The following is a 27,314-nucleotide window of genomic DNA, read 5'->3' as shown; positions in this document are numbered from 1 at the left end:
ACCTGTTTCATAGATTAGAGGAGCAATCAGGTCTGAAATTTTAGACCAATCTTGGTAGACCAGGAAGAAATCCTATGTCAATGGAGAACGCATGCCGGTCCTTCGTTGCCAATTATTGCTGATGACTGAAACGATGTCTCAGTCCCCTTGCTCTTGCAATTGAAAAGTCCGTTTTCTTCAATGATGTTCCAGGGCAGGAGGAGTGTTGAGTTGCAATCACAACTGTTGCCTCTATTGATAACCAGCAAGGTAGTCTGGAGATCAGATTCTGGCCTGGAGATGGAGAGAAGCCTCTTTCTTCCCCAAAATCTCACCCCCTTCAGGTGGATTCAGATGGAAATGTCAGGGAGCTGGAGCTGGGTGCTGCTCAGCATTGCCTTTCGCTGAAGGAAAAAAAATAAAAATCAAAACCAGAATTGAGCCCCTTCCTCCTTTGTGTAAGTGAAAAAAAACCCATCTATATAATGTTACAGGATTAGCATTAAACAGTGCTAGGCTTAAAGCACCGTTCAAAGGCAGTGCCCCAAAGTTTCAATGGAGTTACTTATCCATCCAAGTCTCGTTTTACTTTCTGTAACTTACTTCTGCTTTTACAGGTGGAAAAGAAAAAACTTACCCAGTGCAGCGTGCTTTCTCCAAATCCGCTGGAGAGGGTTTCATCGCTGTTCCCATTTCCACCCTCTCTGGAAGGACTGACTGATGCTTTCACTGAAGGCTGTGGGGAGCTTCACTGGGGCACTGCTGTGAGCGTTACTACCATTTTCATTCATACAACCTGCAATTTCCACAGGGATTTTCCTTGCCTCTGGTGTCTGGGCTGTTAGATACACAACTACCTTAAGGGCCAAAACCAGGGGCTGCAGGTGGAGCTGAGGTGAGGACATGTTGTCCACAAGTGTGCAATTATGTGCTCGTGGGACGGGGGCTTCGCGAGGATGCCCTGGCCCTCCGTGCCTGTGCCCCACGGCCACCTGAGCTGAGCAGCTACCAAGGTTGTTTATTGTTCGTTGGATCTCTGTGGTGGCTGCTGCTTGGAGAACATTTCCACCCGTGCTGATGGGCTGGTTCCCGCACACCCTCGCCGGCGGTGCGTGGAACGGCTGCTAGCCCCAGCGCGCAGCACTCACCAAGGGCTCGCAGGGCAGTAAGCCTCAGGCTGTGTTACAGAGACCAAAGCTCCTCGTTCGAGCCCAGCCTGTAGCCCAAGGAAAGAACCGTTCTAATTTGGTTCACATCGATGTCAGATGAGAGAGGGACAGAGAGGCGGAACCGCGGCCAGGGGGTGCAGGAGGCAACGGGCAGTGCCCCGTTAGAGCTGCACTTACAACCTGCACTAAGGTTCTGTTTAGACAGGCGGTGCTCCAACCCCAGCAGTCCATCATGGGGAAACAGCCACGTTCTTATGGACATAACCACACAGCCCAGCCTTGGCAGAAGGATTTTCCCTTCTGACTCTTTGGATGGAGGCCTTTTACTACTGATTTTCCCTGCTAGGAGGTAGTTATTCCTCCTGCACTCCCTGTACAACCACCCCCATTCCTTCATCAGGAATGGAAAGGGGACAGGAATGCCAACAGCCAAAGAGAAGCACCTAGAAGTCCTGACGTTTTTCCCAGGACTGTGGGTGCTCCTAGAAGCGTGTTTAGTAAGCTCACCCCTGAAGTGCTGTGTCTTATCTCAGCAGTTTCTTTTAGTACATCAGGGCACCAGGCAGTACACCGCCTCCTCAGCAAATCCCAGAGTTTCTCTTTTTCTTCCAAGCATGCCCTTGCTAGCAGGAAGCTTTCTTCTTTTCTTTTTTTTTTTTTTAATGTTTTTTTTTTTCCTACATCAACTACTTTAGGGGGGCAGGGGCATTATAAAGTACTGAGTGATATTCCAGGGGCAGATTACTTCCAGCCTGCCACTCCATACACCCTGGCTCTTCCTTTCCCTCCCATAAAAATTTTAAATATTACAAGCCACTTCTCATCCTGTTTTATAACATAGAGAAAACTGGTGAAAACAGGTTTCCCTCTGCTCCTTTGTCAGTTTAATATTCTGGTGCTGTTCATCCTGGGCAAGTCTACACTGATGAAGTTTGATTAGGTTTCACTGTCTCTTTGGGGAAGACTTTGTCTTCTAGGCAATTTTCTTTTGGCAGGGGATGCTCCCATCATGCAGTGCTGAGCACATCAGAGCTGAACAACCAACCACTTTTTCTTTTTTTCTTTTTTCTTCTAGCAGAAAACTTCATTCCCATGCCCAACCTCAAGAAAAGACAAGCATTAAAAGATGAGACAAGGGGGGGGGTCTCTGGCTGCTCGACCTCGGCAGAGTGACTGCAGGTAGTGCCTGGTGGCATTCCCCATTTCAAGGGACCTGCCTCAAGCCAGGGAAGACACTTTGGTGAGGGGGTTTGCCCAGGAGCTGCGTCTAATCTGGAGGGGCATCTCCCTCCTCCTGCCTCTCCCCATGGCCATCTGGTGGAGGCCAGCATGGGCTAAGCCCATGACTGCTGCTTTAGTGGCCCATACTGCCCTCCCCATCAGCAACTACAAGACTTTCCTCAAGGGTGAAGCTCTTTTTAACCCCAAGGCCAGTTCCACTGAGGACACAGAGCAGGTAACAGAGAGCAAGCTGGAGCCTTGTTCCTCACCTAGAAGTGGAGATGAGTCACCACCATGGAGGAACACAGTCCAGAAGAGGGCTAGGTCTTCCTTCCAGCACTGCAATTTCTCCTTTCAGCAGACGGCATCTCACACAAATGAGGTGGCTGCGCCCGAGCTCACCAGGCAGACAGCTGTCTTCAACAGTCAGCAGAACAAAAAAAAAAAAATCTCGGCAGCTTTCACTCTCCCGAAGGTGCATGTCAGGCATGAAGGTGAGATGGAGGGGAACGTTTTGCTTCAGGGAATACAGAAGTGCGAAACTCAGGATACTCTTTTTTGTGTAAAAACTTACATAAGTTTATTGAACTGATCCAAACCAATTACCTATTTGGCCTGAATTCCACTGCTAAGTCTGCGAGCAAACCAAAGGCAAACTGTGGGAGTGGGAAGTATATTCCCCGTGAGAGAAACCAGAATAAAAACAAGACAGACTTACAGTTCTTGCTTTTTCTTTAAAATTACATATGAATGCATCATTAACAGGGAGCAACAATAGACCTTCATGTTTAAATTGTATTTGAAGTTTCCAGTAACTGCAGAAAAGCAATACAGAGGCAAAGGCTCGAGATGGCTAAAGCCCCTCTAACGTTGCCCTGGGGAAGGTGTCTCTCTGCCACCTACAGAAGTGCCACATTCAGATGAGGGAGGCACAGCTGCCAGGAATACATATTTTAGCCTCTGGGCTGCTTTCAGCACCTTGTTTGCATTTTCAAATCCGCACATGAACAGAACCTACAGAATCTCATTTACAAGCAAAAACTGTAACTGACGGAGGCAGAGCTGCCACGTCACCTTCTTCAGATTACAGACCCAAACAAGGCGAGGGCAAAGCGAGAGCCTCTCCCCAAAAGCAACAAGCACCATTAGCACAGTTCCTCTGAGCTGCTCCAAGCCACCGTGGGCCACACTATCATCTGCCACCAGGATGCACGCAAAACCCACCAAGGGAGCAGAGGACAGTCACCATTCTATACATATTATTAGTACCACCAGTTCAGTTATCAGCCTGAAACATCTGGTCAAAACACGGATAATCAATAGGAATGTATCCAGAAACAACATGGCACAGCATCTAATCTCAGTACCTGGAGCCGTGCGACACTTTGGTATATAGCTGTCACCTAATTCCTTCCGAACCAGGTGCTTTGCCTACTGTGCAGACTGCCTGCAGCAGACTTTTATGCATGAACTAGCATGAACAACAAAACAGTTCTTGACAAAAGCAGTCCTTGGAGAGAAGGATGCAAAAGCCAGAGAAGCTTGCAAATCTGTTTTGTTTTCTCAAAAGGAATGCGACAGACCCAGGGACCTTTTCCTAGAATGGGTCTATGCCAACAACACCGGGACACAGCCCCTTGTGACATCATACTGATTTAAATCAGAGCTCCTGCCACCTCAGGACCCTCTCGGATTCTCGGCACCCACCATGGGCCCCAAACCTTCTCTCGTGCTCAGAGCCCTCCCCTCTCTCACCAAGACACGGTCCCCTGTTAATCAGTAATATGGCACACACATAAGACCCTTTCCCAAAAGGTATTTCAAAGGAACACAAACCCACTTGGGATATTTTGCCATATCAGTTGCGTGCCGTTTGGCCCTGCTTTCCAGAGTCAATCATCTGGATGCATAAACTGTCCCCAGGTTTTGGATGTGACTCTTCCTCCTTGGGAAGCCAACCAAGATTTTTGGTTTCCACCCCACGAGTGCTCTGCTAGCTGCGCAGAAGGTGAATGGCTTGAGAATGTTGTCCAGAAACAACCTTCCCTCAACAAAGTGGCAAGGTGGTGATGTTCATATTGTGACTTTTGCTGTCCCCAGCAGACCAGGGGAGCCAGCCTGGGTGTTAGCACCAAATCACCAGCAGCTACATGGCGCTTGTTGACTTTGTATGCCAGTAGGTGTTCTCTTTTTCCATCTTTCGGTACCCACCACATCCGTCATGAATAAAAGCACGATTTACTGACAGTTCTGAGCTGGTGCAATGACAATACCGCTCCCCCCGTGGACAGACTAACCTTTTGTGGGCCAACAAATTTAAAACCACATACTTGGGTCTTCTTTAACATCCCATTCAATTCTTTAATGGTCTTTGTATTTCCTTCTCTGAAACAGAGACATTTAATCGTGCTGAGGAAGTTGGTCAATAGTTACAGCATCTCATTAATATCAGTTACAATGCCATAAATATACCCACATAGGCAATTACTGCTCTATAGAATTAGGTCAGAGATACTTTTGCATCCCCATCAGTCACTTACCTCTGACACTGCAGCAAACGAGGGATAACCTACTTAAACTGGAGGTCAAGGGAAGAAATAGGCTTCTAATATTAAACAACCTTATCTTCATAAAACTTTGTTTTATAACAAAATATCTTATTAAACACAACTTTTCCTATGCGTATGTATGTATATATCATACAGAATTGTTGGCTTAAGAGTTCCGCTATAAGGCAGCAAATGCCTTTCACTGCCCAAATGGAAAATACATCTTCAGTAAAGCTCTAGCTTATAAAAGCATCATCTTATGTTACACTGCTGCCCCCCCCCTGCTCTTTTGTTTTATGGGTACCACGGCTCCACAGCTACGTGCCATGGCCTCTGTGCTACCTATGGAGAATCTTGCTCCATTTCCTAGTGCTCATCAAAGCAGGGCCAGGAGATTGACATTTTTGGCAGGGGGATGAGGCACAAATTACCAACTTGTCTTAAAACCTCCCGTTTTTAATCATTACTCTGGATGCGGAACTACTCCCCTCCAAATGGTCCCCACATCCTGAACCTGAAGACTATGAAATAATACTTCATCCCCTCCCCATCCTACCTTGCCCCACAATCTAGGTAAAATATGACGAGAAATACACAACTCCAAGAATATAAAAGGAGCTCAGTGATATGGACAAAAGCATCATGGGAAAGAAAGTGCACATGGGGATAAGGGAGCATTTTAAAATGAAGGTCAGAAGTTCATGTGTAACTAGAGCCCTCACTGCACAGCTTCGAAAGCTTTTATGCAGCTGCTTATAACTAGGTAATGTGAAAAGTCTTCAACTTGTCGGGGGACAGAGGAATAAGGGAGGACACAGGAAAGTGGAACAAGAGACATAAAGGAAGAGGATTTCATTGCACAACAAAGGGAATCTGCTCTGCAGTAGGAAACAGGGCCTAATTTAACAGCAGCACGCGATACCTATGAGGTGTGTGTTGGGGGAAGCCAATACAGACAGTGAAAACCTGCTTTACAGTAACGTGAGTCTAGTTGCTTTGTTACTCATCCTCTAGAAACCGATCCGAGCCAACACATTCTCCTAGTTCGGACCCTAAGCAGGGACCCCACAGCTGGGGGGGCCTGGGGAAAGTGCTAGGTTTCATTTCTGGTGCAACAGCAACAAACACAAACTTCAATTTTACTCTTACTCTCTGCCAGGAGAGCAATTTTAGCCATTCCACTTTCAGTACAAACTGGTACAAGGTGAAGTGCATACTGGAGGATCTCTTCAGCATTGTGCAGATGACTCACGGCCAACAGGGGAATCGACTCTTCAGCCACTTTTTGACCTGTTACTCTAAAAGCCCTTCCAGTGCAACACACGTCCACCGTCTTCCAAAATTCACTTTGCAACGCACACGGCAAGGGTCCCATTGCCTCCAGACTGCCAGTGCCACAGGTTGCAGACACTGTGTGAGATGGGTACAGACATCAAAATATTCCCCCCCAAAATCAGAATAGGACAGCATGGATATAGAGCATGCGTTTTGAAAACAAATAGTTTCTTTCTAATAAGGTCTCTTTCTTTCCCCCATTTTGTGCACTCACACAAACCAAACCAGTGGAGTTAAGTGGATGCACTAAGTACCTGAGCTCTGAATCAAGCGGAACACTGTTTTAGGTCTCTTCGGTGAACTCGAGCACAACAAAAGTTTGAGACAGCACCCAGCTACAAAAAAATACTTCAGCAAGCTCGAGCCACAGTCAGATACAGCTAGGCCAAAGGGCACTCCAGCGTAGTGGAGCCAAACGCGCAAAAATTTAGAAAAAGAAAACAACAGGTCAAATTCTGCGCTGAGCTATCTTCTCCCTTATGGACCCTAGCGTTCTTTAGCTTGAACAACTGACCATTCATGCCCAATCACGAGTATACCGGAGCATCAAAGAAAACATCAAGGTATTGCACACACTGAAACACACGCACTGAAGTCAACTGTCACCTCAAGGTCACCTGCAGTGGATGGTGGGCATGGTTCTCGGATCAGGGCACTTCCTCTGGGCTAAGAAATTACCTGCTACAGAAACACAACCAAACCTCAACCAACCAACCAAAATAAAAACCTTGCAAAAACTCCTTAATGCATGTGTGTGGGTGTGTGGGGGCATGTGTGTGCACGTACGTGCACTCACAAGGTCAAAAGAGGCTATTTCATTCTGGGTTCCACATAAATTTTATCTCCATCCCGAATGCCGTAAGAATGCAGTGCTCGTGAGCTGTATTTCATCTCCTCAGGACCAAAAGGAGCTTCCTGGTCCAAGTAGAAGAGCAGCATGTTGCTTGTTGACAACTGCACTACAGTTTTTAAGTGCTTCTTCAATTCTGCCACAGTCTGATCAAGACGAATCGACATCTCTTCCACCTTGTCCTGGAAGTGGACTTCGACCTTCACACTGCTCTGTGGCCGAAGATCCACAACTGCCAAGGGCTCCAGCTTCCCGTACTTAGTGACCAGCTCATGATACCTGAGAAATTAAACAAGTCCAGAATTATGGTACAGTTGTTCTTACAGCCAATGCATGTTTCACAAGTCAGTTTCTGTTTCATGTTACGATACTACCCCACTTCAGCTGCCACTGTATCCAAGGACACTACGAGTGTTTGCAAAGTATAAACCAACATCTGCACAGAGAGTACAGTGCCTGGATGACAAGAGGGTAAGTGCAGGTTCCAAGGTGTGATTCACCTAAAGCCCAGAACTCTTTGATGAGAGCTAAAACCAAAACCCAGACAGCGATGAGCTCTCCTCATCCTCCATGTCAGCGACGAGCTGGCATATGGCTCTTCTGAAACATCTCACAGTTTAACCGGTGCTTTGCTCAAGGTTGGGAGGACGGATGAGGCTCCCACAAGTAAAGAACGCTGCCACGCTGCCGAGCTAGCATTCAAAGCCCACGAGCGCATGCCTCTCTCCGCACAAGTCTCCCACCCAGTAGCAACTAAAGGAAAACCCCACCTTTCTTCTCCGTTTGCCACCAAATCTCTCACACACTTTGGGGAGCTGAATGTTCCTCACACGAGACAACATTCACCCTGATTCAAGTCTGATGACCTGAAGAGGCATCCATAAGAAATAAATCCAGATGGTATGAGTCCTGTTTCCCCTCCTGCCAGCATGACACTTCACAGAGCACACAGTTTTTCTCAGTCAAGATGCTGAAAAGAGGAAAACAGAACCCAGAAAGCCCATCCACTCCAGTCACCTTGTCTCACAGTTCCCAAGCTGCACTGAAGCACCAACATGAACCCATCCAGCTAGGAAGGAGTATCTTAGCTGAAGAAGGTGAAGTTATCACTGATCTGAGACATTTGAACTGACTGGTCTCAAAACAGCTTCCTAAGAAAACCTGAGCAGTGAAGTTCTCTACTGAGCTTCTAATAATCTCAGAAACCCCAGCCCTGGCTGCAGTGGGATTTGGAGGAAAGACACCACACTCACAAGACTCTACACTCACAAGACTCTAAGCCTCCTGCTCCAGTGAAAACACTTTACTAAAGAGTGCCAGAACCAAACTAGTGCTTACACAAAGGATACAGCCCTCAGTCCAGATTCCTCATATCTGTGGCCTCCAGGCCTGACCGATTTTCAAACATTCCTGCTGTTTTCCAAGAGGTCAGCGAGGTCCCAAACGTTACACTCCACTGAGCACGGTATCACCAAGATCACCAAATCAAGGTGAGGTGCCGCACAGTTTAGAAGCTGACAACCAATGGACGACTTGCCAATGGATCCTTCACACCTACTCTAAAACAACACTGGAATTTTACTAGCAGAGCCACACGTTCCACTGCCACTTTCTCCTTGGAGCCAAGTTCTCTGACTGTCCTTCACAAGGTCCATCCCGGGGAGCCATTCCCTGCAATGGAAAGCCCCTCTCACCCTCCCACCACTTTCAGCAGGTATCGCTCCTATCAGGCAAAGCTGCATCTCCCCTGCCTGGATGGGAAAGAGGCGAAACGGCAACACAAAACACAATGTGATTGAAATGACAAAGACCGAGAGCTGCCGAGAAAAGGTAACGTTTCAGAGGCCCTCCACTGTGCGCCGTACAGAAAGCTCTTTTTGTTCCCAATCCGAGTCTGAGCTGAATGCGATCGGTGCTGTGTCACAGCCCGTGTTGAGAGACGATGGGACCTGGCAGGCCGGGGGACCCCAGGGAGGTCTGCTGAAGGCAGGAGTGTTCCTGGAGAACAGCAGTCCCTCTGTCTGCCGGGAAATGAGGTAAGGGCCACAACGCACTAGGATTTCCCCAGTCTCACGGACAAAACGAGCCTTCCCCAGGGCAGAGTGTCCAAAGGCAGGCCAGTGCCCTGCTCTCACAGTCACCCGGGTGATAGGATCAAGCCTGTTTATTTGGAAAAGCCATTAGTGCTGACAGCAGACAGTGCGCTCCCCGTATTTTACCCACTGGGCTACTGCCCATAGTAGTGCTAGCCAGCGTGGAGGATTTCTTTGCAGCACAGCTTCCACCACCTCCGGAAGGATGTGGTCAGCAGCAACAGGCAATGAGACAAGGGGAAAGAGCAAATCCACCCCTTGCTGCCCCTGGCCCTTGGCCCACTTTGGGATGTCCCTTCAACTCTCACCATCTCCGCGCACTGCATATCAGAAACAATTTCTCAGGTGCCTACTAGAAGTACTGCCACGATTCATGCACTAAAGGAAATTGCAGTGAACAGGACTGATAGTGGGAAGAATGTAAAGAGGGGAACAAATTTCAAGCAAGCTGAGAGAAAGAAGTAGCATGAGTAGGCTAAAATTATCAAATGCCTGCTGTAAATAAGTGGAGGGTCAGGCAATGTTGATTTAAATTTTCTCATGTTGAGGAAAGGCAGAACAAGCTTTACAGCCTGCTCCTTGTACGCTAGCTGCAGCCTGCAAAGAAAGTTTGCAGTCTGAATGACTGGCTTTCCTCAAATCAATGAGGATGAAGGCACACTGCTCATATGGTTCTTTTGTACCCCAATAATAGGCACCCTGGAGGCTTTTATAATCACCCCTTGCAGCCTGGCAGACACTGGCTGCCAGAGCAGAGGACGCTGAAGAACTGAGCCTGGCTAACAGTGTCTCTGATACTCTGCAGATAAACAGCAGACCAGACAAACAGAGAACTCATTAAAAACCCACAGACACAAAGACGTCACTCAAGAAGACAGCCAATATTGGATTGTATGCTCAGCACTCCTTTCTAATGCATGATATCCAGAGAGAAAAATTATTCTTTCCGTTTCCCTCCCTTTCCAACCCCTTCGAGCTGCAGCCCGTGAAGACATGCAATACAAGCAGGGGGGGCTGCTGTGAGACAGCGTGCTGCTCACTGACCGCATGCTACACCGCAGCTGTCTTGAGGGGGACTGCTTGGACACACTCGTAAGTTTTCTGTACCCAAGTGCATCCTCTTCCTCCGCTTCAGGCAGCACTGCAATGCAGATGCTGTACCCCCAGCAACAACATGTGTGTGTTCTGATTAGATTCTAATTACAAGCCACCTTTGGAGAGACCGCACCAGATTTGGGAGCAAAGAAGAGGAAGCTTTAGCAACAGACACACACAAAATCCCTCTGCAAAGAACACCAGGCTTCCCCTCCGAAACGGCTGCTGCGTACAGGTCCAGGAACCGAAACCCAGCCCTCGGCAGCACGGACACTCTCAGCCGCCTGCAGCCTTGTTAGAAAATAGTCTGTAGTGGCACACAACTCCTCCAAAACAGAACAACCCTCTTTAGCAGCTGCACAAGTCTCTTGGAAACATTGCACAGATGAAGGGATTCAGACAAAGAGCCCATTGACCATGAACCCAGCAGTAACGTTCTTTAAATTTTAAGAAATCAGAGGGGGAGGGTAATTCTCCTGTATCTTACCAAAACAACATAAAGCTAGTATGTTGGTCAAGATCAGCCCAGCTTTTTTGGACGGGTGAGATATCAGTAATTTCTTACCCAAGCTCCCATCTGGAAACCAACCCGTTGTGTGTGGTACTGTGTAACTATATGGGCGCACTCAGCCTGTTCCCAAAGTCCATGTCCAAACAGTAGCGTTGTGCACCTCTAAGGCTATATCCCACTGTGTCCTTCTCAACAATATATGGGTCTTGGACATGCAAGGCACCTGTCACCATAATACCCAGAGACACAAATCCAGCAGGAAAAGATTCCAAGCCTGCCAGCTATTTATTCACCTTCCCTCTCATGTGCAAACCCTTCCTCCTGAGCTCAGGGGGGCACATCATTTTCACCAGGATCAAAGGGCTACTCGCACCTCAGTTCCCGTCTCAGTCTGCACCCAAATACACCACTTTCAGCATGAGGGTCTGCCTTGCCTTCTCCCGGCTGGTTTTCCAGGTCAGCCCAAGCCTGTTCGCCAAAAGGCAGGACTACACTGCAGCTCTTGTGCTCAGCTGCCCTGCTATTCTCCCCTTCTAGAGCCATGAACACAGAGACATGAAACAGTTTTCTTAGAAATAAAATGTTACGGAAAAAATCCATTTTGGGAGCAGCACCATGAGCTCACAGTCCCTGTCTGTCTCCTCCTCCCCTCCATTCTCCGCCTCTGGTGCTATCTCTTCCAATACTTCTTTCAATTTTTCTGCTTCAATGGCTTCTAAAATTACAAGCCAGGACTTGTCCTCAGAAAAAAGCACAAGAGGGATCACCAGCTGTCTGGTCTCTCTGACTACATTAGTACCCTTCGCCTCTGAACTGACCCCAGTATGCCTTGAACAAATACTGTAATTGCTGGACCTATTAGTATTCATATGAAACACCATGCCCTCATTCCCCATCCCAGCCTTCCCCTGGCCTTTCTGTACTGGCAGGTCACACACACAGGGCTTTCAAAAAACAACAGACATTTTACCTAAGAGTTAAGCTGGGGAAAACACTGACGAGCCAATATAAACACTGACCAGATTCTGTCCACCCTTTTGTTATCCATACTGGGCCATACCTTTGACCTTCTTTACCTCGGTTTGTCCCTGCTTCTGTCTGACCCCCCAGACACACACTCTGGCCCTGCCCCCTCTCTGTAAAGAAAGGGCTATGAAGCTTTGCTGTCTGAAAATCGCATGAGGGTTCTAGGGCAAAAGGCACGTAAATGTCTGCGTGGCTTGATGCTCCATGATCCTTCCTCAGTCCATTAAGAAGCAGTAAGTAGATGCTGGCACAGAGAAGATACCAACTGAACAGCATCTGTCAAAGTTCATTAGTTTACCAAGATTAACGGATCATTGGGCATACTTTTTTGGCAAAGAAAACCCATCAGACTTGTGATTTGCGGGCTTGAAAGTGAGGGGACAGCTTCTCATCGCCAGTCACACTCCACACACCAGATGGTCAAAAGAATTAGAAGCCCCAGCCTGGCACTAGAGAGCACGATCTGTACTGGCTTTTGGGGACTCCCAAACACAGGTGGATTACGAAGCTAGCCGTCGGGGAGGCCAGAAAGCAATGAAGATCATGAACTGAACAGTCATGTTGTTTAATGGCACTTGACGTGGGCACTTTAAGACCAAATTCGACTCACGAGTGATTCTACAAGTCATCAGACAACACTCTAACGTAACAACATTAACTAAAACAGATTGAGAAAGCAAGAGAGGAGGAAGGCGAGGGCTGGTTTTTCATGGAACAGCTAGCCCAGATTTCCCATATAACATCACCTGTTCAGTCACCTTTCCTTTTGCCTTGCCACCCTTCTGCCCTGGCTCTCCATCCCACGACAAAGAATTCATACCTGAACGGGACTTCCTCCTCTGGGAACTCCATGTAATATCGGATGAAGAATCGCTCTGAGTCCTCCCGCTCCCCATCGGCAACAATGCTTCCGTTGAGCTTGATGATAGACGGCAACCTGCATGCAGACACCAAGAAATATGGTCAGCAAGAAGAGAAACCAAGACAGGGTGACCAACAAGACAGTCACCATCTACATCGCAGCATCTACCAATGCTACATGCCACATCATTAACACCGGGAGAATCGTGCCAGGTAGCTTACGCCTTGGTCCCCTTGAGAGAGAGGGCAAGTTCTATGCAGTTTCTCCAAGCACATTGAAAACTAAGCATTTTCATTTCATGACATACATGCACTGTGTGCACAGGTACGTATGAGACTCAAAAAATTCTCTGAGAATTAGGGAAGTTAGACTTAACATTTCCACTACTCCCACTTACCCACACAACAAAAAAAGAAAGCTCAAGTCATTCTGAGCAGTGAATTCATACGAAATCCCATCTCCTAAGATCCTCTTTCTCCCATTGCCCACTCCCAGCCACTTATTGCCATGTAACACTTCTGCTGAGCGGAATAAACAAGCAACAGACCTGGCTATTAGCAGCTTCCTGCGTTCCTCAGTGGTGTAGGACTGCAGCAAAGGGATTCCTAGCAATTTCACTTCCTCGAGCTTGGGAAAAGAATTTAACTTGTCAATGTCTTCCCAGCAATGCAGACCTGCTCAGAAGAAAAGACTTGCTTAAACAAACACAGTTAATACATCATGTATCCAAATTAATCAGACACAGCCAAAGAACGTACGTGACAGGCGAGCATCAGCTGCTGTTTCTTTGAGGAGCTGGCTTTTTGCTCCTGATGTGCTGAAAAAAATCTCCTTCATTTGCTTACGAGACAGAGTAGTTTAAATTCTCTCATGCTGTTTTGTAAGTCTAGAAGGATGAACTCCATGGCTGATTAGGAAGCTTAGCTTTTTATGGACTATTCAGTCTTTGGCCTCACCGCCGAGGATTGACTAGCATCAGTTATGATGGCTGCATCTATAAAGGGATGCTGCCTTAAGCAGTATTAAAGTTGCCAGGACTTCCGTCATTCTAGGCATCACTAAACAGCCATCAAATGGCTTTACCTTCCACACATGACCACCTCGGGTCCCATTTCCACTCATGACCCAATGGTAAAACAGTCCCAGAAGCCATCCAGCCATTTAATGAACAAGGCCTTAACTCAGTTTCAGCCCCCTCAAGACCTGATATTTGGGATAACGAGGCAAGCACAGAGGGTAAAATAAAAAAGCTGATGATCAACTAACAGTACAGCTCTGATTGTGTGGCAAGATCAACACTACTCATCTTCGCTCCCTTTTGCTGTGACTGCAGGAATGTTTACCACAATGCTTTTCTGATGACTGTTCCAGAAGCTTACACTGGCAATGTGAGTTAGAAAACTGGTCTCTCCGAACAGCGTTCAACAGCTTCACCCACACAGCATGGAAAATGTAAAAAAACCAGAAAAAATTATCAGTTCAAACAACATCAGTGGTCTTATTTGAGCTAAGCCTGTCAGGAAATGCCAAGTTCAAGCCCAAACCACATGTCAACCACAACTCAGAGAAAGGGGCTCTTTTCAGAGCAGAAACAAAACTGTAAGTATTACAACACTATGCAAGGTGGGCAGAGAGATTTTCCTTTCTCCACAGTGCCCAAAACGCCTCTGCCAAGGTCACCTATGCCTAAAGCCATCCTCCGGGTATCATATCAGCCATGTTTACAGACAAATTGAGAAGAAGTTTGTGACAGAACTCTTCCACCTGATCTCTGGGGTGCAACGTCACCAAAGAGTGGCCGGTACCTTTCTGAAGCACAACTGCTCTGAAAGGGTCAGAGCTGGCAGAAAGCTAGTGCAGAGAGTCAACCACCTCTGAAGGTGAAACTGCTGTCAGCCATGGCATCTGTCTCTGCAGGAAAATCTGTTCATCCCCTTGTGACCCCGCTGTGTTATAACTTCACTAAAACCCATTATCTTTAGCTCATCCCTGATCTCCATTAAGCTGAAAGAGCCTGCAAAGAGGCGCCAGTTTGGAGTCTCCGTGTGACAGAATTTTGGAGTGCAGCAGCTTTCTCAAAAAGTATTTAACATACTCTTTGGGATTTCTATTTGACTTTCAGCTCCCAAAATATCAAACTGCAATCCAGAATCCAGAGTACTTAAATACCTGGCATCAAAATTGCAAAACTACTTACCACAGGAGCGCTTGCTCCTCAGTGAGACAGTGCTTTCAAATCCAGCTTAACCGGCTTTTCTTCCTCTAGTTAGCTTTAAGCTTTTGTTATAGGGATTCCTTGATGCTCACATTGCAGAGCATGTTAATAAAGTACCTTCTACCTTAGCTATAATTTAACTATCACTTGCACAGCATATAAAGCTGTGAAGAATGAAAGATGATGATGCATTAAGTACTCTTGCAGAAGAACTTCTGGCATACGTGTCACCTCACAAACATGTCACAGTCCTCACCAGCTTCCTCTCTCTGCGCACGAGGTGCCCTCACCAACACGCCAAATGCTTATTCTTTTTGTGCAGCGTTGGCTGAAAATTCTCTGGGGCTGAAGTATAAAAGCAGCCTCAAGCATAACTTGTGATGAGCTTCTAATAACTGAGCACAGGTGACAGAGACAGCTTTTGCTGGTGAATGCTCGGCTTTTACAGGCCACATACCTACACATATGTTCATTTTACCCAAGAAAAAACAGGGAATAAAAGGCAGATGGGATTCTTTCATCCCCTTCTTTGCCAGATACTTATTTATCCTTCTCCATCCAGGAGCACCTCAGGCAGGGACAGGAAACAGAGGCAAACTACTGACATAAAAAATGTTTGCCAGCTCATTTTGAGTAACTGCCAGCCCATGCTACTCTGACTCACCTTTCAGGTAACGACTAACTACCATAAGCAGCAGCTAAAGCCCACAGAGACAGGCAAGCTGATTCCTTGCCTTGTTTTCCTCTCCTAACACTAAGTTCTTCAGGTCAGTGCACTTCAGTGCATCTGCTTGCGTGGCCCTGCATTAGCACCATTAAGAAACTTGATTTCAACACTGTAGAGCTGTTGGGACTACATTTATCAACAGCTTTTCGATTCTGCCAGGAAGCCAGGATAGACCGGGACAAAGGGCACTGGACATTTTCATCTCTGCTCCAGCAACAGAACTATCCCAAAGGTTTAGGCTCTTGCTCAGCACTTCTGCCTTCACCTGCCCCCTTCTCACACGTTGCAGGAAGCAATGCTGACTACAGGCAACCTACTGCTAACACAGGCCAAAGAAGCAACCACCGCAAGGCCGACGTTTGGAGAGCACAAAGCCAGTGTGTTTTTCACTTACTCAAAAGGAGAGACTCCGATCAACCACTGTCACTTACGCTGAGAACAAAAAGCGTACCACTTCCAGACTCTCACCTGACTTGTGCAAATTGATGGAACGCAGGTTGGGGAACAGCCTTGCTAGGGAATCTTCTGACTCTTCAATGGTCGTGAGGTTGTTGTTAGCCAGAATAAGTGTGTCCAATGATGGAAACATAATTCCCAATTTTCGAATTTCAGTCCAGTCTTGAAGATTATTGTCAGTTATGTGGAGTAATTTGAGAGACTGACAGCAAACCGGAGAACAAGACACTGTTTCATAGTCATTAAGGCACAGGAAGAGCTCCTCCAAGCTGCACAGAGGAAGAAAGATCATATCATCATCTCAACATACACTGAAAAACAGCTACCCTCTTGGGTACAGGGACATGCATATGCAATTTTAACACAACTTTCTGTAACAGCTCTTATGTGGTTTGAAACCTTGGTGCAGAGAAGACCTTTGAGCACTCCAAGTGGAATGTTTCAACTACATCTCTGCTCCCATCCATAAACTTCCTCCACAGATGAAAAATATTTCTAAGTGTACCCCTAGCCTCCCAGTATTAATTGTGTAACAGATTGCTTGGGGTGGTGTTCCACATTTGTGCCCAATAAGCCACCAACCCAACTCCAATGGTGATGGTACTTGCTCTCAATGCTCACCACTTAATTTAAAAAGGTGGTTTTATACAACACAGATGATGTTTTTTTCCCCACACCTCTGCCTCTGCCAAAGATCCCCATTAAAGAAAGAACAGGTCCCACTAAGTTTTCAGACAACTGAACTAGCTCTCCTAACCCCAGGGAAGCATGCATTGGCCATGCAGGATATGTTGCTGTCACCATCTCCGCTTACAAAGCCGTACAAAGAGGAATCTTACCAAAATGAAGCCACTGAGGACACTTGCAGAACCAGAATGCCACTGCCAAGGTGGACTGTGGCCAAGCCACAGAAATCAACATTTTTGCACAGAAAAGCACGACGAAATATTACTTGACAAGTGGCCAGACCCTCAGACCTGCATCCCATTCAAAAGCTATTAGTATAGGTATGCACCACACCATTCATTCTGCAGTGACTCAGAGGAAAGCATGTCACCTCCTAAATTGTCAGGGTGATTATCCACCTCTCGTGGATAAAGCAAATTTAGATTTGAACAAGAAGCCCCAGGCTTTGCTGTGCCACTCAAGTTTGGCTTTTAAGACAATGTAAAGCATTCACTTGGCCAGTTCCCCATCTCCCAAAGAAAAAAATTCCCTTCTTCTCTACTGATCATGTTTGCATCCTCGTACCCCTCTCATCCCACACCAAGTGATTTGATAAGCCAGCCTTGACCTGCGTGCAGCGAGCACCCCTTTCTACGCCCAGCTCCCCATGCTTACTCTGGTAATTCCTGCAGGATTGTGTGGACTGTTTCCCAGGAAGCTTTGCTGTTGTTAAGCACAAGTTTGCGAACACCAGCGAAAGACCCAGCACACCTTCTCTCTAAAACGGACAAACTGAGAGGGTTGGAACTCAAGTTTAGAAACTCCAAGTGGGGAACGTTGGACACAATTTTACTGACCTAAGTGGGGAGGGAAAAAAAAAAAGAGAAAGAAAGAAATGCATATCAGGCAGTAATCGGACCTCATGCAATAATATCCCGTCTCCTAAAAGGGGGCCTTTCGGAATCACCACAAGCCAAAAAATGACATGGGGGAAAAAGCCTTAAGGCTTCTGGATAACTACCTGTAATTCATACTCCAGCTATTCACTGATCTAGATTGATTGGTTAATTGCTCATTCACCTCAGCAGTTCATTTAATTACACTCTCCAAGCAGCTTGATAAGAGAAGGCCAGTCTCTTGGGAGAGGTCATAAAATCCACCTCAACACCAAGCTTAAGAAGCAGCAGCACATTACAGGAGCCAGCACGCCATACCCCTCCTTTAGCAGGGAGGCAACAGGTATGTCTCTTGAGTTTATGGACAACACTCCGGTCATGTGCTTAGCTTTCCACTGCCCCCCACTAGCCACAGATCTTATTATTTTGCCCAATGTAAAAGACAGATAGAAGCTCACTGTACACATACAATGAATTACTTATTCAACAGATTTCTTACAATCAATCCAAACGTTCAGGTAGCTGTTTGGGGCTACCTTCTCTTTCTGTGTGTACAGATATGCGCCCGAGGGCAAAGTAGCAAAAAGGCAAGAAAGAAAGATCAAGAAAGAGAAAGAAAAGCCAAAGGCAATGACTGTACAGCTCCGGAGTGCGGGACGGATTGTGTGATCAGGACAGGTGCTGACCCGGATGCTAGAAAGGTATGGGAACAGGGTATCGAGACGATCCATTCGTAGTTCTCTAAGAGTGAGCAGAACAGCCAGGCAGCATCAGTTCGTAAAGAACACGTCATGTCAGTTTAATTTTCCTCTTTGACCGAGTAACCGATTCAGCGGGAAGTAATATAAGGGAATGACAGCTTCCGACGCCATCAGCACACCAGTCGCACCGGCAAACTGGGGACTTACAGTGCCTGGGATAGCACTGTAAGTTAAGAGTTCAATACAAAGCTAGCAGACATACCAAGGGAGTGTTCTAGCAGAATACTACTCGTTACCAGAATAATTGAACACTACGAGTTTTCTTAATCAGCGGGTGATACTAAGGTGGGAAAGGCTGCCATCACATATTGGTACAAGACTAGAGGCCAAAGCAAAACCACCTGAAACCCGTAAGATGGAAGTTCAGTTCAAGAATAGTTAAAGTACTAACATTTTGGGGGAAAAGACATTCATCCAGAAAATAATTATGAATCAGAGAACACCTGGCTAGAAAGCTCCACTCCAAAAAGTGATGGGGATGGGAGGAGATGAGACAGACCATGACATACAGGTCAATATCAAGGCCCAGTTCCTAACAAAGGACAATTGTCTCAGGCAGAGGTTGACCTTAAGTGTTGCATACGTGATGCTGGAGGCAATTAGTCTGCCCCACTTCACACCTCACCTTAGGTGATGTCACGTTTCAGGCACTTTGCCTTAGGAATGAAGGAGACCAACTGGAATGACATCACAGGAACAAAAACAACACAGGATTTAGAAAAAATGGCCTATAATAAATGACTGGAAGAACTGATTTTTTTTCATTATTATAATACAATAGGAAAAGGAGACATGAAAGCTCTTCTTTGTGGGTATAAAAGGCTGTCATTATAAGGAACAGCGATGAATGCTCCTCCATGCCTGCTGAGAACAGGGCAGGGAGCAATTGGCTTAAATTGCAGCATGGGAGACTTAAGTTACATAGTTTAGACTATGAGGTTATTAGCTAAGCATGGGAACAGGCTACCCAGGGATCTGGAATTCTCATCACTGGCAGTTTTTAAGAGTTGGGTAGATATTTATCTGTTGTGGATGGGCTATGAAAACTTAATCCCACCTTGGAGGAAGGGGCCAAAGTACACAGAATGCCTTTCATTTCCTGCTTTACTGCAGCTCATGCAGAAGCCGGTAAATTACGCTGTCCAGGGCAGCCTAAACAGACCGAACAAATAGCAGAGTGTGAGGCATGCAGCTTGCAAGTGACAAGGGTACATGCAGCTCTCCCTGCTGCTTACCAGACATGAGGTCAGCCCCACTGAGAGTAAGAGGCAGAGCAGGGAGCAGAGAGGCAGCACCTCATTACTGTGGGAGGGGGCTTTTCGGGCTCAGAATAAAACAAGTCTGGAGACACCATTCCAGTTCTTAGGAGATATGCCCTCAGTACAAAACCATCTTGCCTGGCTCTGATCTCAACAGACAAGCCTAAGATCTCTCTCCCACCCACTGAGCTAATATTCTAGGCTAACAAGGAAATAACAGGAACAGGGACAGGGAAGCCTATCCCACTTCTGATTTTGCAACCCCCTGTGCCAGAGCTGGGACATTTCTGCAAACCCTGCGTTCACTACCTGTTTAAAGACAGTTTCAAGCAACTGAAACACATGATACCTTGTTGCACATCCTGTTCTTTTCCACGTATTTCCAACAATAAACACTAACATAAAAGCAAAGCATAAGCCAGTGAGGAACTCTTAATGACACTTGAACAGATTGCAGTTGTTTTACTTGTATTACAATGCATTTATCTAGCGTATTCCATCCAAGCACTTCAGAGGATTATACAATAGCATTTAGTATTAATTAAAGAGGCTTCAGAAATATCTTTTGAGGTAAATGTTATTAAACCTCTTTTGCAGATAGGGAAACAAAAGCAAAGAAAGAATAAACACCTTACCCAGCATCATAGAACCGGTGGCAAAGCTGGGAATCAGCTGCCATTACTCAGACCTTCTCAGTTCCTACTCTGTTAAAAACTGCACTGCTCATTAACCTCTTGACATTAGAAATGCCAGTTCTGGTGCTTTTCATGATTTTTAAAAAATATATATAGATACACACACACACATATTTGTCAGCTGCAAGTGACAAGCCAAGATCTTAAGTCATGAGGTAAACGAAGTGGTCAAATGGATTAAATTCATCACATCTATTGCTCGCTTGTTGTCAAAGAAAATAAGCATGTTTCAAAGATGAGAAAAAGACACAATGGAAATCTCTCTCCTTTAAATGAACAAAGTACTCTTAAAACCTGCAATGTGCTTGCAGTCATAGTAATAGCCATCAAAGTTATTCAGAGAGATGCACATGTAGCCATTTTACCTCATGCCAGTCTTCCAGTTTATTGTCAGAAAGATCTAGCTCAGAGACATGAGCACAGAAGGCAGCAATTTCATTCTCATCCCCTGCACAGGTTATGCCACAACTGTTCAGTACTAGCACGCTCGGAAGGTTGAGGCGATCTGAAATAAGGAAAAAGAAAAGATGCCCTCTGGTCAGCATCAAATCGCTTAGTTACAGCAGATAACAATAGGCATAAACAAACATGACATTCAGCAAAAGAAAAGATCTACCAGTAATTCCACAATTTACACATATTTAAGGATCTAAGGATAAACATGGATTTTATGACAAGTGACCGACATCAGTCAAGAAGTCTTCTTGTGTCTAAACATGAAGTACCACTCAGTATCAGTGCTCTTCAGTTACTACAGGCATTTCTGTCCACATCACAGAGAGGATGGGCCAGTCCTTTGTAGTTTACAGTATGTCTCATATCAGTCCTTGCCAGAACTTATGCTCTTCCCCAGGCATCTGCTACTGCAGATAGGATACAGGACTAGGTGGACCGTTAATTGCACAGACAGACTCCCTTATCCTCTTGTACTTAGCCCGCTTGGGGTTAGTAACAGCAAGGATGTATTTAAACATTTCATTTCTAAGGTTTCCCTTTTCAGCAATGTAGAACGTTTAGCATTCTTACATCCTGGAAGAACTTAGGTGTCTACTCTGCCTTGTACGTTTCTACTTCGGTTTTGCCCTAGTTCTTTCTCATGCAGGTGAATGTTCTTGCAGCTGTTTCACAGACAGGGACTCGGATCTCAGTCAGCCTGATTTGCTAAAGCCAAAACATGATAGAGTTAAAAGCTGTGGATTTGTAACAGGAAACCATTTCAACACAAGAAGTCCACATTTAGGCAAGGCAAGCTATCAGGCTTACACTCTTTCACATACAATATGGCTCTCCCATGCCTGTGGAGTATCGAAATCTGTTAAAATTTAACAAGCCTTCTCCTAAAAAGGTGGCCCTTCTTCTCTCTCCTTAATACTTGACAGCTACACAACTAGAAATGGATTCTCACAGCAGATAATTATCTGGAGTGATCTGAGTTTTCAAGTTTCCTGGTTCATTAGTGTTCAACTTCTTTAGAAGATGGTGTGCTTTGGGAATTAGTCATTACATACTTGTAAGTCATCTCTCAGTCACGTTTTAGGACTTACAAATGTGCCTTCTTTTTCAGCATCCAAACAGCTCAGGTAAGCGGGTGCTTGCCCACAGAAGAGAGGGCATTAACTGGATGTTGCACCAGGCTGATTTTCTGTTCGTGTTAATTTTCAGCGACACGTGGTAGATTTTATCCTCAGCTGAACTCAGGCCCATTTTTCTCCTCTGTCAAACTCAGTTACTGTGATCTTCGTCTAGCTGACTTCCATGGCTATTTTCCCCTTTGGGGCTGGTTATGATACAAATTGACCTGATGGAAATTTAAAGTACTCTTTTAGATCAAGACAGGCAAGAGGTTACAGAAAGAAGGGGCAGTTCTGGCAGGATGTTAATGTTAATCTCAGGTTCATCTGTACAAACCAAGAACAAAATGCTAATATTAGAGCATAAGGGAAGACTAAAGGGTGTCAAATGGATCCAGTTCAAAGAGCAGGAAATAGTGACACAGATTCTGCCATCTAGGAGGCTCAAGGACATACATAAGCAGCACAGCGCTTCAGACACACATCTGTCAAACTCCTTCAAAGCAGTAAGGTCAGAAGCAAAGCAGATAAGGTATTTCTCCACTAGGTCAGCATAAGCACAGTCAGAGAGCATTTGATGCCTTGAGAAGAGAGCCAAAGTAAACCACAGATTCGAATCACTTGTCACAAAAAGAAGCCTACTTGGAGATTCAGAGATTCGTTGCTTGGCTTGAAACATGGTCCACTCCTGTGGACACTGGACTCCTGTACCTGCAGGTGTCAATGCAAGCTGGTGGCGCTGCATGACACCACTACCATGTGAACCAACCTCAAATATAGATCAAGCGTTACGTATTTGTTAAGCCATCTCTGCCAAAATACTTGTTGTTGCAGTCAACAAAAAAATGGTTAGTATCACTAGTCTGAAGAAAGTAAGCTCCAGGGACTGCTGAACCCTCAAAACTGAGCACTGCACAGTGCTTTGTTTCCATCTTTCACGGACAGGATTCTGATTCTGTTATGCTGTAGGGAAACTTACTTGTTTTCTATAGCAACTGGTTCAATCACTACATCAACTTTGCTGTCTTTGTTAGATTCCAGTCTCTCAGCCCTTCAGTAAGAAACATATTACAATACATTGCGATGTTTCTTTTTCTGGTAGATTTAGGTTGATTCTTCTTTCAACGTAAGTCAGAACAATGAAGAAACTGATCCCACCCAGAACCCCACAGATGCTCAGAAAGACCAGAAGCCTACCTTTCATAGGTGAGCCCTGTGGAGTTGCTGGCACATGCACCCCCATACCAGGTCCACGACGATATGGGAAGTTCTCAGGGCTGTATTTCTCACAAAGAACTTGCATGAAACTCCTTCCGCTGGGCTGGTCCATGCTCCCTTCTTGGACTTCTGGTTAATGCAGAAAAAAATATAAACAGAGCATATGAACAGTCACCAATTAATAATCGCCTCCAGCAGTGGCCCTTGAGAACATGGGACAGAGAGTGACCAGATGGGTCATGGGTTTTACTTCTGAACTACAGATTAGTCTAACAGGTCATATTTGAAATTCAAGATTACAGGAAAACATTACCTGAAAAGAAAACAAAACCAGAGGGCCCAAGCTACACAACCATGCTTTCCATCAAGCCATTACAGGCCAAGTACGAGACCTCCTTGCCCCACATGCTCTTACAGGACAGTTCCCAACACGCCCCAGGCTGTAAAAGGTGAATTCTGTACCTCACATGAGGACAGTGAGATATTCACAGATATTCTCAAACACATTTCCAGGGCAGCAAGGAGGGGAAAGAGCAAAGAGCTGTACATGAGTAAGAAGAGACTGCTCAAACAGTTATTTTAATCCTGTAACTTCCTTTTGTCTAACTTGAGACTTGCAGTCAAGATCAGCTTTTTGGATGGGAAAAAAAAAGGAAAAAGGATCCGCAGCTCCCTAACTGTTTATGAAAAAAGCGCTACACAAAGCAGGTTATGGTTTGTTTTTGTAAAATCAGGCCAATGCTGTAAACAGCTTGGAGCTCAACACTCTCTGCTAGCCAGACTTCCATCAGTTGGCCCACTGCATGTCATGGAAATACTCAAGTTTGATAGTAAAGCTTACTGAGGGTATCTCAGGGCTCTCACCTTCACTGACACCAGTGGCTCATTCAAAGCAAGCTTTGGCCTCAAAAGGAGCATGACCATTTCTCCTCTGACATCTGCAAAGAGCTACAGTTCTTCCATCCTGCTTGCAAACCTAGGCTTCTAATTAGAACACAACTGCTGTGTCACAAAACACTCTCAAGCACATCATTTGGCCAGACCAAAAATGAAGTTTTGCCAATTCAATTTTGCAGCTGCTTAATGTATCTGGAAGATAAACATGCCCTCCATATCTACGCGTGTCACAGAACAGTACAGGAAAAAGGACTCACCACATCGCGGGCTGCTGACCTGCCTAGAAAGATAGCGAGTGTCAGCTGGAAGTATATTTGGCACAAAGATACCGCGATGGTCGGCATTCTGCCGTACCCTAGGTGGAACTAAGCTTATCTGTCCTACTTTCCCGCACATACTCTGAACGTGGCATTTTATGCTTTCTTGGGTAATAAAGGAGTCGAGCTTGACACATGCATGAAGAAAGAGAACCACATTGTTCCCAGGTTTCCCAGAGGTCTTGTAGTACAAAGCAGGGTCAGCTGCCCATCGTGGATATGGAGGAAAGATCCACATCTGCCCATTCTAACAACACAGGGCACAAACTTGCAGGAATCAATTGCAGATTTTTACAGTGTACAATTAGTCATGGAGCAGTGTTTTCAGTGAGTACTGCATAATTACATTTCTAGTATACTAGCAAAACCTAGCTCACACAGATATGCATCACACCAATATGTACGTCCAACACATAAACCTGCACCTCCAGGAGTGGAAATCCATACTTTTGAGCTAACGGTGGGTCCATGTGTATGTTGAAAGCAGCAGTGCTAACCAATGCCTAATTAAAGTTTCTGTCCACTGCCATAAACTTTCCTTTACATTTATTACAGGCAATATAGATATAAAATCCTGAACAAAAGTGATGTAACTAAGGTTCAGGTTCCCTTTGCTGAGAGTCATCTGTTTAACAAGCTCTACTTTAGTTCTTCGTGAGCGGACTATCTAAAACACCTCCATCACAAAGGACTTCAGTATAACAAGAAGTAAGTTGACTGAAGCCTGTTATAATTGTTATATTATACACAAAGTTTACATGTCACAAATAGGGACTTAAAGGATTGATCTTACTTTAAAAAAAAAGCCCCCACCTTTTTTAGACCTCAACAACTTGGTAGATTCATAGCTCAGACTTAACTTCATGTCACCAGTCTATGTAGCATCAAAAAAGAAATCCTCAAATTGAAGTTTATGTTAAGAACAAGGCATTTAACTTTATGCAAAACCAGTCCACATGCTATAGGAACAACATGCATTGTCAGCCAAGGCTTTAGGCTGAAAAGCCTCATTCCAGAGTGGTTTGGGAGCTCAGTACTGTAGGAAAGACAGATACTTCTTTCTAAACGCACATTCAAACCTCCTGGTCTGGAAATTCTGGAACTCTCCCATGCATAAAGCTTTCTGTCCTTCATGTTGCTTTTCTATCAACCCCATTCCCATTTATCTGCTGAGCAAACATCAGCTTTAAATTCCACATGAGAAAGTCACCTTAACATCGCACTACAGGCAAAAAAAATCATGTTTTCAGCTACAATATGAGAACAATCTAGAACTGGGGAAAAAACACTAATGACATTTACATTCAACAACTTTGAATCACAAACATTTTATTTCTCAAGCTTTACTTGTGCATGCTAATGCCATTACCAGATGACAAAAAATGTCAGCGAGTGGGCAGTCACCTTTTCCACTTCCCTTCTTGTCAAATCTCACATTCAGTATAATCATCTGTCAGGCACTTGGCTTCTCTGAATCACTACAATTGCTTGAGAGCAAGGATTAACAGAACATGCAAAGAAAGCGTGACACATTTCAAGTGAATGCTGTCTGTACAAGGGCAGGACAGGATGATTTGCAAGGTGCGCATTTCTGAGTGTTTTCCTACTGATGGCACAATTCAGATCCTAAAATAACTTTGGGGTTACTAAATGATGGCGTAGATTGCAAAAGACGTGATCAGTCCTTGAAAGATGTCAACGAATAGCCTTTGTTGTCTATATTTAAATGCTCTGCTGGAAGACTGTGGCCTGAGTGACACACAACATGGCAAGTGTCTGCAAAGAAGAGCACAACCCTGACTTGAGATCCAAGGGAAGCCCAGGGGGCTGCTGCAGCTGATGAGTGACATGAAAGGAGAACACTAGAAATGAGATGAGAAATATTTCTAGCCCCACGCTGTAAATGTATGAGGAGCCTAAGAGAACCTTCAGGAGAACTACATCATTAATAACATTCTAATGCATTCCAGTGTCACTTGAACGCCTTCAGAGTACATCCTAACCAGCCACATGCCAAACACATGTTGACATGTTTGTTTACATGAAAAACAAAGGGATGTTGCAACAGAACAAACTTCTGCCTAAAAGAAGCTGGTATGTCCTTCTCCTAAGACGTGATTCAGGGAAATTATTTCTGAAGTGATCTTGAGAGACAGATAAACGAATGCTATCAGGGTAGACAGGCCGACCCTCTGAGCTGCCAAGGCAAGCTACCCCAACATGCAAAACGCTGCCAGGGACTTCATCAAAGCAAGCATAACTATTTGCTCGCCTGCCACAGCACCACGCTCCTGGAAGCAGCCAATGCTAACGGCAGGGCCTGTGGCCAGGAGATGGGAGCTGCAGGAGATGCCCGGCACATCACTTGACATGCTGCCGGCCGCGGCTCTGGCATTGCGCTGCTGAACCGGCCACCCCCGCCGGGGCCGCTGGAAGAGCCGCCACCGCAGCCGGCGGGGAGCCCGTCTGCCGGTCCGTTGTGCTGCGGGGCCCACGGCGGGGGCCACGCCTTCAGCTGCACCCCGGCAGGTCGGGGTCCCCAGCCCGACCCCACAGCGCTGCCCCTCCGCCGGCCCGGCCGCCTCGAAGAGACGCGTTAAACCGCCGCTGGGTCCCCTCACGCGGCCCCGCCGGGCCGGACCCCGCGGGTCGCCCCTGCTGACAGCGGCCTACCCCGCTCCGGCACCACGGCCCCGCCGCCCCCCCCCCCCCGGCCCCGCTCACCCAGGCCCGGCGGCCGCGTCCCGCATTGACCCGGAAGCAGCTCCGCGGCAGCCAAACATCACGTGATCGCCCCCCCGTCACGTGGAGGGGGCTCGGCCGACGGAGGCGCCCCGGTTGCCACGGAGACGACGACGCCCGCGGCCCGGCATGCACCGCGCCGCCCTTGCTGCCGGGGCACTGTCCTCTGACGTCACCTAACCTCATCGGTGACGTCAGAGAGGC

At 46.2% G+C, this 27,314-nt stretch overlaps 2 protein-coding genes across 7 annotated transcripts in view; both read right to left on the bottom strand.

Annotated features, from left to right (window-relative positions):
• Window positions 1-4,567, bottom strand: part of TECTA (tectorin alpha) — a 38,272-nt gene extending 33,705 nt beyond the window's left edge. Inside the window, exons 1-3 of one of the 4 annotated variants that reach the window (XM_080366395.1) lie at window positions 1,656-4,567; window positions 617-775; window positions 3-383 (exon numbers count right to left, since the gene is read on the bottom strand). The gene's annotated coding sequence lies outside the window, so the exon portion shown is untranslated. Of the gene's footprint in view, window positions 1-2 lie in introns of all 4 variants that reach the window. The other 3 variants (XM_080366394.1, XM_080366396.1, XM_080366393.1) reach the window with 3 other exon arrangements.
• Window positions 4,568-5,222: 655 nt separating this feature from the next.
• On the bottom strand, window positions 5,223-27,230 carry TBCEL (tubulin folding cofactor E like). Of its 3 annotated transcripts, none has more exons than XM_080366405.1 (8): window positions 27,093-27,230; window positions 23,134-23,283; window positions 20,731-20,870; window positions 17,430-17,611; window positions 16,101-16,357; window positions 13,238-13,364; window positions 12,649-12,765; window positions 5,223-7,382 (listed from the first exon to the last, which is right to left on the bottom strand). In XM_080366405.1, exons 2-8 carry the CDS (start codon window positions 23,264-23,266, stop codon window positions 7,064-7,066), a joined length of 1,275 nt encoding a protein of 424 aa, XP_080222531.1. In that variant the 5' UTR covers window positions 23,267-23,283; window positions 27,093-27,230; the 3' UTR covers window positions 5,223-7,063. The 3 variants fall into 3 exon arrangements, with proteins under 3 accessions (XP_080222531.1, XP_080222532.1, XP_080222533.1); XM_080366406.1 differs by having other exon boundaries at window positions 23,134-23,280; window positions 27,093-27,147; XM_080366407.1 differs by lacking the exon at window positions 27,093-27,230 and adding an exon at window positions 24,019-27,023.
• Window positions 27,231-27,314: the final 84 nt, after the last annotated feature.

Source organism: Falco punctatus, assembly GCF_963210335.1.
Source record: "Falco punctatus genome assembly, chromosome: 16".
NCBI lineage: Eukaryota > Metazoa > Chordata > Aves > Falconiformes > Falconidae > Falco > Falco punctatus.
This window is presented reverse-complemented; position numbering and strand designations above follow the sequence as displayed.

What these genes read in the sequence shown, in the direction of transcription:
- TBCEL (XM_080366405.1), bottom strand. Translation starts at nt 23,266, where the DNA reads ATGGACCAGCCCAGCGGAAGGAGTTTCATGCAAGTTCTTTGTGAGAAA. An exon ending in ACAGGGCTCACCTATGAAAG is followed by an intron (nt 20,871 to 23,133) that starts GTAGGCTTCTGG and finishes TCCTTATTTCAG; the next exon opens with ATCGCCTCAACCTTCCGAGC. An exon ending in CATCAATTTGCACAAGTCAG is followed by an intron (nt 13,365 to 16,100) that starts GTGAGAGTCTGG and finishes TCTTCTGAGCAG; the next exon opens with GTCTGCATTGCTGGGAAGAC.